Raw genomic sequence first — 14,037 nt, 5'->3', positions numbered from 1 at the left:
GAGAAGAGGCAAGAAATATTTAACAAGGACCTAGAAGAAATAAAAAAGTCAATCAGTGCAATAACTGAGATCAAAAGCACTCTGGAGGGAACCAACAGTAGAATAACTGAGGTAGAAGATAGGATAAGTGAGGTGGAAGATAGAATGGTGGAAATAAATGAAGCAGAGAGGAAAAAAGAAAAAAGAATTAAAAGAAATGAGGACAACTTCAGAGACCTCTGGGACAATGTTAAACGCCCCAACATTTGAATCATAGGAGTCCCAGAAGAAGAAGACAAAGAGAAAGGCCATGAGAAAATACTTGAGGAGATAATAGTTAAAAACTTCCCTAAAATGGGGAAGGAAATAGCCACCTAGGTCCAAGAAACCCAGCGAGTCCCAAACAGGATAAACCCAACGCAAAACACCCCAAGACACATATTGATCAAATTAATGAAGATCAAACACAAAGAATAAATATTAAAAGCAGCAAGGGAAGAACAACAAATAACACACAAGGGAATTCCCATAAGGATAACAGATGATCTTTCAATAGAAACTCTTCAAGCCAGAAGGGAATGGCAGGACATAGTTAAAGTGATGAAAGAGAAAAACCTACAACCCAATTATTGTACTCAACAAGGATCTCATTCAAATATGAAGGAGAAATCAAAAGCTTTACAGACAAGAAAAGCTCAGAGAATTCAGCACCACCAAACCAGCTCTTCAACAAATGCTAAAGGATCTTCTCTAGACAGGAAACATAGAAAAAGTTTATAAACTCAAACCCAAAACAACAAAGTAAATGGCAACGGGATCATACTTATCAATAATTACCTTAAATGTAAATGGGTTGAATGCCCCAACCAAAAGACAAAGACTGGCTGAATGGATACAAAAATAAGATCCCTATATATGCTGTCTACAAGAGACCCACGTCAAACCTAGGGACACCTACAGACTGAAAGTGAAGGGCTGGAAAAAGATATATCATGCAAATGGAGACCAAAAGAAAGCAAGAGTAGCAATACTCATATCAGGTAAAATAGACTTTGAAATAAAGGCAGTGAAAAGAGACAAAGAAGGACACTACATAATGATCAAAGGATCATTCCAAGAAGAAGATATAACAATTTTAAATATATATGCACACAACATAGGAGCACCACAATATGCAAAACAAATGCTAACAAGTATGAAAGGGGAAATTAACTAACACAATAATACTTGGAGACTTTAATACCCCACATACACCTATGGATAGATCAAATAAACAGAAAATCAGCAAGGAAACACAAACTTTAAGTGATACAATGAACCATTTAGACCTAATTGACATTTATAGGACATTTCACCCTAAAACAATGAATTTCACCTTTTTCTCAAGTGCACACGGAACCTTCTCCAGGATATATCACATCCTGGGCCATAAATCTAGCCTTCGTTATTTCAAAAAAACTGAAATCATCTCAAGCATCTTTTCTGATCACAATGCAGTAAGATTAGATGTCAACTACAGGAAAAAAACTATTAAAAATACAAACATATGGAGGCTAAACAAAACACTTCTGAATAACCAAAAATCACAGAAGAAATCAAAATATGCATAGAAACGAATGAAAATGAATACACAACAACCCAAAACCTATGGGATTCAGTAAAAGCAGTGCTAAGGGGAAGGTTCAAAGCAATACAAGCTTACCTCAAGAAACAGAAGAGAAATCAAATAAAAAACCTAACTCTACACCTAAAGCAACTAGAAAAAGAAAAAATAAAGCACTCCAGGGTTAGTAGAAGGAAAGAAATCATAAAAATCAGGGCAGAAATAAACGTAAAAGAAACAAAGAGGACCATAGCCAAAATCAACAAAGCTAAAAGCTGGTTCTTTGAGAAGATAAATATAATAGACAAACCATTAGCCAGACTCATCAAGAAATACAGGGAGAAGAATCAAATCAACAAAATTAGAAATGAAAATGAAGAAATCACAACAGACAACACAGAAATACAAAGGATCATAAGAGACGACTATCAGCAACTATATGCCAATAAAATGGAAAACTTGGAAGAAATGGACAAATTCTTATAAAAGTACAACTTTCCAAAACTGAACCAGGAAGAAATAGAAAATCTTAACAGACCCATCACAAGCACAGAATCGAAACTGTAATCAGAAATTTTCCAACAAACAAAAGCCCACAACCAGATGGCTTCACAGCTGAATTCTACCAAAAATTTAGAGAAGAGCTAACACCTATCCAGACTACATCATTAGAAATGCTGGGCTGGAAGAAGAACAAGCTGGAATCAAGATTGCTGGGAGAAATATCAATAACCTCAGATATGCAGATGACACCATCCTTATGGCAGAAAGTGAAGAGGAACTAAAAGGCCTCTTGATGAAAGTGAAAGTGGACAGTGAAAAAGTTGGCTTGAAGCTCAACATTCAGAAAACTAAGATCACGGCATCTGGTCCCATCACTTCATGGGAAATAGATGGGGAAACAGTGGAAACAGTGTCAGACTTTATTTTTCTGGGCTCCAAAATCACTGTGGATGGTGATTGCAGCCATGAAATTAAAAGACGCTTACTCCTTGGAAGCAAAGTTAAGACCAACCTAGATAGTATATTAAAAAGCAGAGACATTACTTTGCCAACAAAGGTCCATCTAGTCAAGGCTATGGTTTTTCCAGCAGTCATGTATGGATGTGAGAGTTGGACTGTGGAGAAAGCTGAGCACCGAAGAATTGATGGTTTTGAACTGTGGTGTTGGAGAAGACTCTTGAGAGTCCCTTGGACTGCAAGGAGATCTAATCAGTCCACTCTAAAGGAGACCAGTCCTGGGTGTTCTTCGGAAGGAATGATGCTAAAGTTGAAACTCCAGTACTTTAGCCACCTCATGAGGAGTGTTGACTCATTGGAAAAGACTCTGATGCTGGGAGGGATTGAGGGCAGGAGGAGAAGGGGACGACAGAGGATGAGATGGCTGGATGCCGTCACTGACTTGATGGACGTGGGTTTGGGTGAACTGCAGGAGTTGATGATGGACAGGGAGGTCTGGCGTGCTGTGGTTCATGGGGTCGCAAAGAGTCGGACATGACTGAGTGACTGAACTGAACTGAACACCTATCCTACTCAAACTCTTCCAAAAAACTGCAGAGGAAGGTAAACTTCCAAACTCATTCTATAAGGCCACCATCACCCTAATACCAAAACCAGACAAAGATGCCACAAAAAAAGAAAACTACAGACCCATATCACTGATGAACACAGATGCAAAAATCCTTAACAAAATTCTAGAAAAAAGAATCCAACAACATATTAAAAAGATCATACATCATGACCAAGTGGGCTTTATCCCAGGGATGCAAGGATTCTTCAGTATTTACAAATCAATCAATGTGATACACCACATTAACAAATTGAAAAATAAAAGCCATATGATTATCTCAAAAGATGCAGAGAAAGCCTTTGACAATATTCAACATCCATTTATGATAAAAACCCTCCAGAAAGCAGGCATAGAAGGAACATACCTCAACATAATAAAAACCATATATGATAAACCCACAGCAAACATTATCCTCAATGGTGAAAAATTGAAAGCATTTCCCGTAAAGTCAGGAATAAGACAAGGATGCCCACTCTCACTACTAGTATTCAACATAGTTTTGGAAGTTTGAGCCACAGCAATCAGAGAAAAAAAGGAACAAAAGGACTCCAGATTGGAAAAGAGGAAGTAAAACTCTCACTATTTGCAGATGACATGATCCTAGACATAGAAAACCCTAAAGACTCCACCAGAAAATTATTAGAGCTTATCAATGAATATAGTAAAGTTGCAGGATATAAAATTAACACACAGAAATCCCTTGCATTCCTATACATTAACAATGAGAAAACACAAAGAGAAAGTAAGGAAACAATTCCATTCACCATTGCAATGAAAAGAATAAAATACTTAGGAATATATCTACCTAAAGAAACAAAAGACCTATATATAGAAAACTACAAAAACACTGATGAAAGAAATCAAAGATGACACAAATAGATGGAGAAATATACCATGTTTATGGATCGGAAGAATCAATATAGTGAAAATAAGTATACTACCCAAAGCAATCTATAGATTCAATGCAATCCCTATCAAGCTACCAATGGTATTTTTCAGAGAACTAGAACAAATAATTTCACAATTTCTATGGAAATACAAAAAACCTCAAATAGCCAAAGCAATCTTGAGAAAGAAGAATGGAACTGGAGTAATCAACCTGCCGAACTTCAGGCTATACTACAAAGCTACAGTCATCAAGACAGTATGGTACTGGCATAAAGACAGAAAGATAGATCAATGGAACAAAATAGAAGGCCCAGAAATAAATCCATGCACCTATGGACACCTTTTCTTTGACAAAGGAGGCAAGAATATACAATGAAGAAAAGACAATCTCTTTAACAAGTGGTGCTGGGAAAACTGGTCAACCACTTGTAAAAGAATGAAACTAGAACACTTTCTACATTCATACACAAAAATGAACTCAAAATGATTTAAAGATCTAAATGTAAGACCAGAAACTATAAAACTCCTAGAGGAGAACATAGGCAAAACACTCTCTGACTTAAATCACAGAAGGATTCTCTATGGCCCACCTCCCAGAGTAATGGAAATAAAAGCAAAAATAAACAAATGGGACTAATTAAACTTAAATGTTTTTGCACAACGAAGGAAACTATAAGCAACGTGAAAAGACAGCTTTCAGAATGGGAAAAAATAATAGCAAATGAAGCAACTGACAAAGAATTAATCTCAAAAATATACAAGCAACTCCTGCAGCTCAATTCCAGAAAAATAAGCGACCCAATCAAAAAATGGGCCAAAGAACTAAACAGACATTTCTCCAAAGAAGACATACAGATGGCTGACAAACCATGAAAAGATGCTCAATATCACTCATTATCAGACAAATGCAAATCAAAACCACAATGAGGTACCATCTCATGCCAGTCAGAATGGCTGCTATCAAAAAGTCTAGAAACAATAAATGCTGGAGACGGTGTGGAGAAAAAGGAACCCTCTTACACTGTTGGTAGGAATGCAGACTAGTACAGCCACTATGGAGAACAGTGTGGAGATTCCTTAAAAAACTGGAAATAGAACTGCCATACGACCCAGCTATCCCACTGCTGGGCATACACACCGAGGAAACCAGAATTGAAAGAGACATGTGTACTCCAATATTCATTGCAGCACTGTTTACAATAGTCAGGACATGGAAGTAACCTAGATGTCCATCAGCAGACGAATGGATAAGAAAGCTGTGGTACATATACACGATGGAATATTACTCAGCTATTAAAAAGAATGCATTTAAATCAGTTCTAATGAGGTGGATGAAACTGGAGCCTATTACACAGAACGAAGTAAGTCAGAAAGAAAAACACCAATACAGTATATTAACACATAGATATGGAATTTAGAAAGATGGTAATGATGACCCTATATGCAAGACAGCGAAACAGACACAGATGTAAAGAAAAGACTTTTGGACTCTGTGGGAGAAGGTGAGGGTGGGATGATTTGGGAGAATAGCATTGAAACATGTATATTATCATATGTGAAACAGATTGCCAGTCCAGGTTCCATGCATGAGACAGGGTGCTCAGGGCTGGTGCACTGGGATGACCCTGAGGGATGGGATAGGGAGGGAGAGGGGAGGGGGGTTCAGGATGGGGAACACATGTACACCCGTGGAGGATTCATGTCAATGTATGACAAAACCACCACAGTATTGTAAAGTAATTAGCCTACAATTAAAAAAAAAAACCCTGCCAACATTTCGTATTGCCAATCTTTCTAATTTTAGCCATACTGGTGGTTATATAGTATTATCTCATAATGGTTTCAATTTGTATTTCTTAGATGACTGACACTGACTAGTTCATATTTTTATTGACCATTTCCATATCTTACTTTGTGAAGTGTCTGTTTAAGCTGTCCATTTTCAAAAAATGGCTTGGCTTCTTCTTCTTAAGTTGTAGTTCTTGATATAACCATGACATCAGTTCTTTGTCACATATATATTTTGGAATAATTTTTCCTAGTCTTCAATATTCATTTTCTTAATTCTGTCTTTTGATAAGCTTATGTTTTAATTTCTATGAAGTATAATTATGTTTTTTTTCTTTTTTTGGTTATCACTTTTTGTGACCTAAGAAACTTTTGCCAGTTATAGAAATTATAAGTGGCAAAAGATTCAATTAATAATTTTTTAAAAAAGGAAACTGTTGCTCATTCCCAAGTCATGAAACTATTCCATGCTTTCCCCTAAAACCTTTGTGGTTTTCTATTTTATGTTTATGTCTATGCTCTACCTCAATTAATCCTTGTGTCTGATATGAGGTAGAAATTGAGGTTCACTTTCTTCCATATGGATAGTCAGTTTTCCAGCACTATTTGTGGAAAAAATTTTCCTCCCCTGATTGGATTATTTTGGTGCCTTTAACAAATTTCCCATAAATTCAAGTCTAATTTCTGGGTGCCCTTTTCCACTGATCTATTTGACATGTCAGTATTACACTATCTTGATTACTGTGGGTTGATATTAAGTCTTGAAACCAGGTAGGGTGAAGTCCTCCAACTTGTTCTTATTCAAGATTAATTTGGCCACTCTAAGTCTTCAGCATTTCCACATACATTTTGGAATCATCCAGTCAATTTCTAAGAAAAAGTTTGCTGCAATTCTTATTGGAATTGCATTCAGGCTACAGGTTGATTTGTAGAGAACTGACATATTAATGATACTGGGTTTTCCATATCCTTTGATGTTTTACTTTACTGATTACATAATCTAAACTTATCTAGCCCTTTTGTTAGTTTCTTATTATCTGCTTACTTTGTATTCAATCCTTTTATTTAAATATTTTAATTATTATATATTCAAATTAGATAATTCTAAAATATAATGCCTATGAGGTTTTCAATCTGTTTTTGTATGTTTCTGTTAACACTTTCACACTGGCTCATTTCTTTGGTATTTGGTCATTTTAAAATTGTGACTTCACATCTCACTAAAGTTTATCCGTGGGAACCCTGACTGCCTAAATCGGGGCTGATAAATATTTAATAAATTATACAAAAGATTTATATTGTTTCTTCTGGAAGCAACGGTGAGGGGTATACCACTGAAGAGGGATTATTTCATTTTTCTTCCAATGTCCTACCCTGGGGTAAATAAAGCTCTCAGGTTCAACCAGCTCTCTTACAGAAGTCAAGACTTAACTGATTGAGCTCATGTATCTGGTTTCCCCAACTGCTAAGTGCTCAGAATTTGGTTTTCCCTACTTATCTTTTTCTTGAGAATAGAGGAGAGGTCTTTTAGAGATTTCCTTTTCTTCTTAGGAAAAACGATATATAAAAATAATGAGTTTTTGCTGTTGCAATTTTCTAAGATCTATTTCTACATTAGTGAGAGGGTCCCTCATACCCTGCAGTTTATTATAAGGCTGGAAATGGAGTACTCCACTGGGTTTTTAAGTTATAATTTACCATTAAAAGATCTTAGCTAAGATCTTACACATAAAAATTATGTATCTGCTAAAATGAAAATAGTTAAATCCATGATATTTTTGAAGAGACATATAATAATCTCAGTTATAAAAAAAACTAAAATAAGATCAGTTATTTGAGATGAGAAAATACATAGGAATAATCTATAATCTCCATAAACCAGTCCTTTAAAAAATCATCTTGGCACTGGAAGAACATGATAAACAAAATAACCCCTTGGCAGTACTCATGTTCCATTTAATTTTCCCTTGAGGACAGAAACTACAGGATAACTTCATGACAAACAAAAATAACTAAAGTTTTTGAATCACTACCTAAAACTTAGTTCATTTAATGTTTCTATTTTAAAACACCAACACAGATGTTTGGCCTCTCTGCCTTGAAACTCTATGCTTTTGTAAAAAAATGTTCAGAATGTTATGTTAAATCCCCACAAGTATTGTAACAAGAATATAAATATTAATAAATCCCAAGTTGGTAAATAAGTAATTCATTAAAATAAAAGTATCACATATGAACTCATTTATAACCAAAAGAGCCTCTCTATAATAGAACAAAGACAAGATCTAATTTTATGAAATACTGAATTACAAAACATTAAGAGCTCATTAGTGCAGGTGCATTTGGAAGCAGCAGCAACAACAAACCCAAGCTTCCCCCGACAGAATATGATTATTCCAATGAAAAGGAGTATTTTTCTAGCCCAAGGGTACCTGGCTATTCTGTAATCAATTACTAATTGGTTTATGCTAAAATTAAGTTTAGATAAAGCCTTCTAATTTAGTTCTTCAGTTAATTCAGTTCAGTCGCTCAGTCATGTCCAACTCTTTGCAACCCCATGAACCCAGTTAATTACAGCACATAAAATACAAATGGAAAAAAGCCTCCCAAAATAGTTTTTTCAGTTTTATCACCAGGTATAGGGAACCAGGATATTATCTAAGTTTAGGACTTCTTGTAACCTTGATCTCTTAATCAAATTCTTTTGTTCTCTGCAATGACAGTACCAAAGGAACTGAAACAAAGGAACAGAAGTAGCAAAAGACTTGTGATTTTTATGGCAAATGAATTATGTCTTACTCTTCTCATAAAGTTTCAATAATTCCTTCCTACAAAAATGAGAATACTCTTCTGTTATAAAAAACCCTTGTTATATGTTTTAGATAATTTAATTATGCTTATGTGTATGCGTGTGTTTCAAGCAGAGAAAAGTTTAAATGGAAGTCAAAACTCTTCTAATCTATATATGTCAGAGATAACCATTACTAAGGATTTAGTGTAAATATCCTTCTAGATTTTCATTATAATATACACACCTACATACATATAATTTTAGGTCAAAATAGAATTATATCTACCTTATGTACCCCTGGTGGCTCAGATGGTAAAGAATCTGCCTGCAGTGAGAGAGACCTGGGTTCAATCCCTGGGTTGGGAAGATCTCCTGGAGGAGGGCATGGCAACCCACTCCAGTATTCTTGCCTAAGGAATCCCCATGGACAGAGGAGCCTGGTGGGCTACAGTCCATGTAGTCACAAAGAATCAGACATGACTGAGTGACTAAGCACTACCTTATGTATCTTTCTGTGTGCCCACCTGGCAATATGTAACAGAAGTTTTTTCCTATAGGTATATATTATAGTGCTACCTCTTTTATTTTAGTAGCAGAACAGTATTCCAAAGAAGTGTTCTACCATACTTACATTAATTTATATCCAAATGGTAAACATTTAGGATGCTTTCAATTTTTGATATTATAAACTATTATAGCTAGTCTCTTATGCTCTAAAATAAGAATTTTTTTCCAGTAGAGGTGAATTATCTCCTATTTTGTTAATTTGCTTTAATAAACCACAAAGTGCTTGTTACCAGATTACATTTTTCATTCTAGCTTTTAAATTAGAATTTCTGAGAAAGATATTATCTGAAATGCATTTGAAAAGATAAATACACCCTGCAAAAAAATATAACAGTAGTACCCTAAGACATTAATGTGTATAAATTATAAGGAAGACCTTAGCAGACATTTCTCTAAAGAAGACATAGAGATGGCCAAGAGGTACATGAAAAGATGCTCAACATCACTAATTATTAGAGAAATGCAGATCAAAAACTACTACCTCACAGAATGGCCATCATCAAAAAGTCCACAAATAATAAACGCTGGAGAGGATATAAAGAAAAGAGAACCCTCGTGCACTATTGGTAGGAATGTAAATTGATACAGCCACTATAGAGAACAGTACAGGGGTTCCTTAAAAAACTAAAAATTGAACTACCATATAATCCACCTGCAATGCAGGAGACCCCAGTTTGATTCCTGGGTCAGCAAGTTACCCGGGAAAAGGGACAGGCTACCCACTCTAGTATTCATGGGCTTCCCTGGTGGCTCAGACGGTGAAGAATCTGACCCGGGAGACCTAGGTTCGATCCCTGGGTTGAAGACTCCCTGGAGGAGGGTGTGGCAACTCACTCTTGCCTGGAGAAACCCTGTGGAAAGAGGAGCCAGGCGGGCTACAGTCCATGGGGTCACAAAGAGTCAGACACAAATGAGCGACTAAGCACAGCACACAGCACCATATAATCCAGCAATCCAAACATTTGCTGCAGCACTATTTACAATAGGGAGGATATGGAAGCAACCTAAATATCCATCAACAGATGAATAGATAAACAAGATGTGGTGCATATAAACAATGGAATATCACTCAGCTATAAAAGGAACAAAATTGGGTCATTTGTACAGGCAGGATGGACCCAGAGTCAGAGTGAAGTTAAGTCAGAATGAGAAACAAATATTGTATATTAACACATATATGTGGAATCTAGAAAAATGGTACAGATGAAACTATCTGCAGAGATGAAGATGTGGAGAATGGAAGTGTGGGCATGGAGTTGGGGGTTGGGCCATGGATGAATTGGGAGAGGGGGACTGATGTATGTGCACCGCCATGTGTAAAACAGATAGCTAGTGGGAATTTGTTGTTCCTGTTGTATAATGTAGGGAGCTGAGCTGGGATGATTTAGAGGGGTGGGATGGAGGAGGTGGGAAGGGGGGTCAAGAGGGAGGGGATATATATATATATATATATATATATATATATATATATATATGAAAACAGATAGCTGATTCACTTTGTAGTACAACACTGTAAAGCAACTGTAACCCAAGGAAAAAAAAATGATACAATTAATACCCATATACATAGGTTAAGAAATAGATTATGAACCGAATAATTCATTCATCATTTGGATTACCCACCATTCATTGCCCTCTATTTTAACCGTACAACTGAAAACTGGCTGAAAAGGGATGACAAAAATATAGACATTAAGTAATATACACTGAATGTTTCAAAGATGACTTCACTTCAGAAAGCTTACTTACAGAACTAGCAAAATAACCTAGTATTTTTCAAGGAAAAAAAAGAATAAAAACACTCCTAATATTTATGCTGAGCAATACATAAGTGTTTCTAACAGAAATGCTACAAATATCAGCTCTTCATATTATCAGATGTGGAAGGCTTAAGAACCTGATATACTAGTAATTATTGAACTGCCTGGGGAAAAAAAGTATTATTCTCAAATAAGAAGAGAAATCTGAAAGAACTAAAAGTTACCTGTAGAGTACAGTTCATCATCCTTATTATGTAGTCAAACTGCTGATGATCTAATATTGCCCGGTTCTGCTGAACATGTAAACCCAGCTCATCAGTGAGACACTGTCTTGCTGCCTTTCCTTTAAGGGCTCTCAATGCAGCAGGAAGGGTCTGAGGACATAAGAGGCAGACATGAACAAGAGGTTTCACTGGAAAAAAAATAACTTTAAATCATGCTAACTCATGCATATCCTGTAAACCATTTAACAGAGCTATTAGAATTAGAAAAGAGTTGATTTGCTGTTAAGGACAACATGGATTTATAGTGATTTTTTAAATTTGTAAGGCAGCATGAAAATAAACAGGACTAGTTTAAGTGATACATTTAAAAAACATTAAACTTCATTAGAAAAAAAAAAACTTATCAAAACTGTGGCCACCAAAATAACTGCTGCTTCAGATTCTGAGTCAAAACCATGGATACTTGACATGTTCTTTGAATAACTGGCCACATCTCCACGGCAAGATTAGAAGGAAAAATTAAAATGACAAGAAGCATGAGTGATTTTATTCTTTTATAGTGATTAGCAACTTAATCACTACTCAGTTTTAATTTATGACTGGGAAATTCTGCAATCCCTTCTATTTCAAAAGTATAATTAAGAAGGAAAAAACTCAGAGCAACAAATAGAAATCTTTAGGTTTACATACTAAAACTCTTCCACTTCCTCACCCACAAGAATGCCTCTTCCAGTTCACCTTTAGAGCCTGAGTTACTTTACATAACCTAGTATTAACAATAGGCTTATTTAACTTTGGAAACGTAAAATGAGAACAAAGGAGCAAATAAGAAGGAAGGAAAAAGACTGAGAGTAGGAGGTCCTAATATTGTTCCAAAGGCACAAGAAACAGTGTGAAAGTTGAAAGCAAGAGAAGCAGAAGAAAGTCCCTTTAACACTTCAATCATAAGAAAAAATGGATTCCAAAAAACTCAAAACACAGACTTGAGGGTCATTAAGTGGATAAAAACTTTGTTTCACAAGCTTTACTAGCCCCATGTAATAAATGCTCAGAACTATGACAAGTCACTAAGAAAAGGTGACATTAATGTTTAATATGTTTTATTAAAGAAGGCAAGAAAATGTGCTATTAAAGCACACATTAAAGGCATATTTAAATGAAGATCACAATTTTTATAATTCATTACTTGTTTTAAGTAGATTTTTTGTAATAAATAAAATTATATTGTAAATGTTTTTAAGCCTCTTGATGAAAGTGAAAGGAGGGTGAAAAAGTTGGCTTAACGGTCAACATTCAGAAAACTAAGATCATGGCATCACTTCATGGCAATTAGATGGGGAAACAGTGTAAACAGTGGCTGACTTTATATTTTTGGGCTCCAAAAAATCACTGCAGATGGTGACTGCAGCCATGAAATTAAAAGACGCTTACTCCTTGGAAGGAAAGTTATGACCAACCTAGACAGCACATTAAAAAGCAGAGACATTACTTTGCCAACAAAGGTCCGTCTCGTCAAGGCTATGGTGTTTCAGTAGTCATGTATGGATGTGAGAGTTGGACTATAAAGAAAGCTGAGCACTGAAGAATTGATGCTTTTGAACTGTGGTGTTGGAGAAGACTCTTGAGAGTCCCTTGGACTGCAAGGAGATCCAACCAGTCCATCCTGAAGGAAATCAGTCCTGAGTGTTCATTGAAAGGACTGATGTTGAAGCTGAAACTCCAATACTTTGGCTACCTGATGCAAAGAACTGACTCACTGGAAAAGACCCTGATGCTGGGAAAGACAAGGCAGGAGGAGAAGGAGACAACAGAGGATGAGATGGTTGAATGGCATCACCGACTCAATGGAGATGAGTCTGAGTAAACTCCAGGAGTTGGTGATGGATACGGTGGCCTGCAGCGCTGCTGTCCATGGTGTCGTGAAGAGTTGGACACGACTGAGCGACTGAACTGAACTGACTGAAGTTTCTAAATAATATGCCAAAATAGAATTTAATGAACAATGTTTAAAAGTTTCAGAGGGGGAAATGACTATCAATATTTCGGGCTTGGCTAAGATTTTAAATATTAGACACTATTCATTTAAAATGATAAAAACAATGAAAGAATACTTTATAAAGAAAAGGGATGGAAATAGAGGAGAGGTCAGTTGGCAAGCTAAACACAGAAATCTGAAAGGGACATGATGAATATTGGGAATGATGGCGTTTTATTACCTTTTCAGTCTCCAATGTTTTATTTTCAAATATGAATGAAATGCAGTTTCTAACGACTTCCAATCTCTGTGCACTGTTGAAAACTGTTGTCACTTTATCCATTATTGAAACTATTAAAGGAATATAACACAAATTAAATTCCTTTGGCAATAATAAAAGCAAGGGGAATATTACTATTTACAGTTTATATGACTCTGTTTACATGACAAACACTTAAGCCTTTATTTCCCCCTTGTTACATGACACTGAAGGTACTTCATCACTTTGATTACATTTCTACGTTGTGAAGTGACAGGCTAATCAATAGCTTATTGAGGATAATTTCACAGGATAGATGCTAATACTGTACTTAACTCTTACACAAATTAATTCATGTTGCACAGTAAAATTTTATTAAGCAAAGATAAGCATCTCTTTTTTTAACCGTTAGTTGTAAACAGACAAGAAATGTGTCAGGTACAAGATCATGACCAACACAGGTAACGCTCATATATAGAGGACTGACTACTAACAGGAAAAGAAGCTGATATTTCTAACATATTACCAAAGAAAAACCACATACCACTAAAAATTAGGTTCTAAAAATCTGAGTATAGGTGACCTGAAGAAGCACTGCACACAAACAAAAGTGATTATGGCCGAACAACTGCT

The 14,037-nt window shown here is 35.8% G+C and overlaps 1 protein-coding gene across 2 annotated transcripts in view; it reads right to left on the bottom strand.

The window, feature by feature from the left end:
• SBF2 (SET binding factor 2) overlaps positions 1 to 14,037 on the bottom strand; it is a 499,115-nt gene that overhangs the window by 189,078 nt on the left and 296,000 nt on the right. For both annotated transcript variants that reach the window (XM_070767584.1, XM_070767585.1), the window contains exons 15-16: positions 13,387 to 13,496; positions 11,171 to 11,320 (exon numbers count right to left, since the gene is read on the bottom strand). In XM_070767584.1, the coding sequence (XP_070623685.1) occupies positions 11,171 to 11,320; positions 13,387 to 13,496 (260 nt within the window). The remainder of the gene's footprint in view (positions 1 to 11,170; positions 11,321 to 13,386; positions 13,497 to 14,037) is intronic.

This window comes from Bos indicus, chromosome 15, assembly GCF_029378745.1.
Source record: "Bos indicus isolate NIAB-ARS_2022 breed Sahiwal x Tharparkar chromosome 15, NIAB-ARS_B.indTharparkar_mat_pri_1.0, whole genome shotgun sequence".
Taxonomy (NCBI): domain Eukaryota; kingdom Metazoa; phylum Chordata; class Mammalia; order Artiodactyla; family Bovidae; genus Bos; species Bos indicus.
The sequence above is the reverse complement of the archived record's forward strand: the minus strand, read 5'-3'. Positions and strand labels throughout refer to the sequence as shown.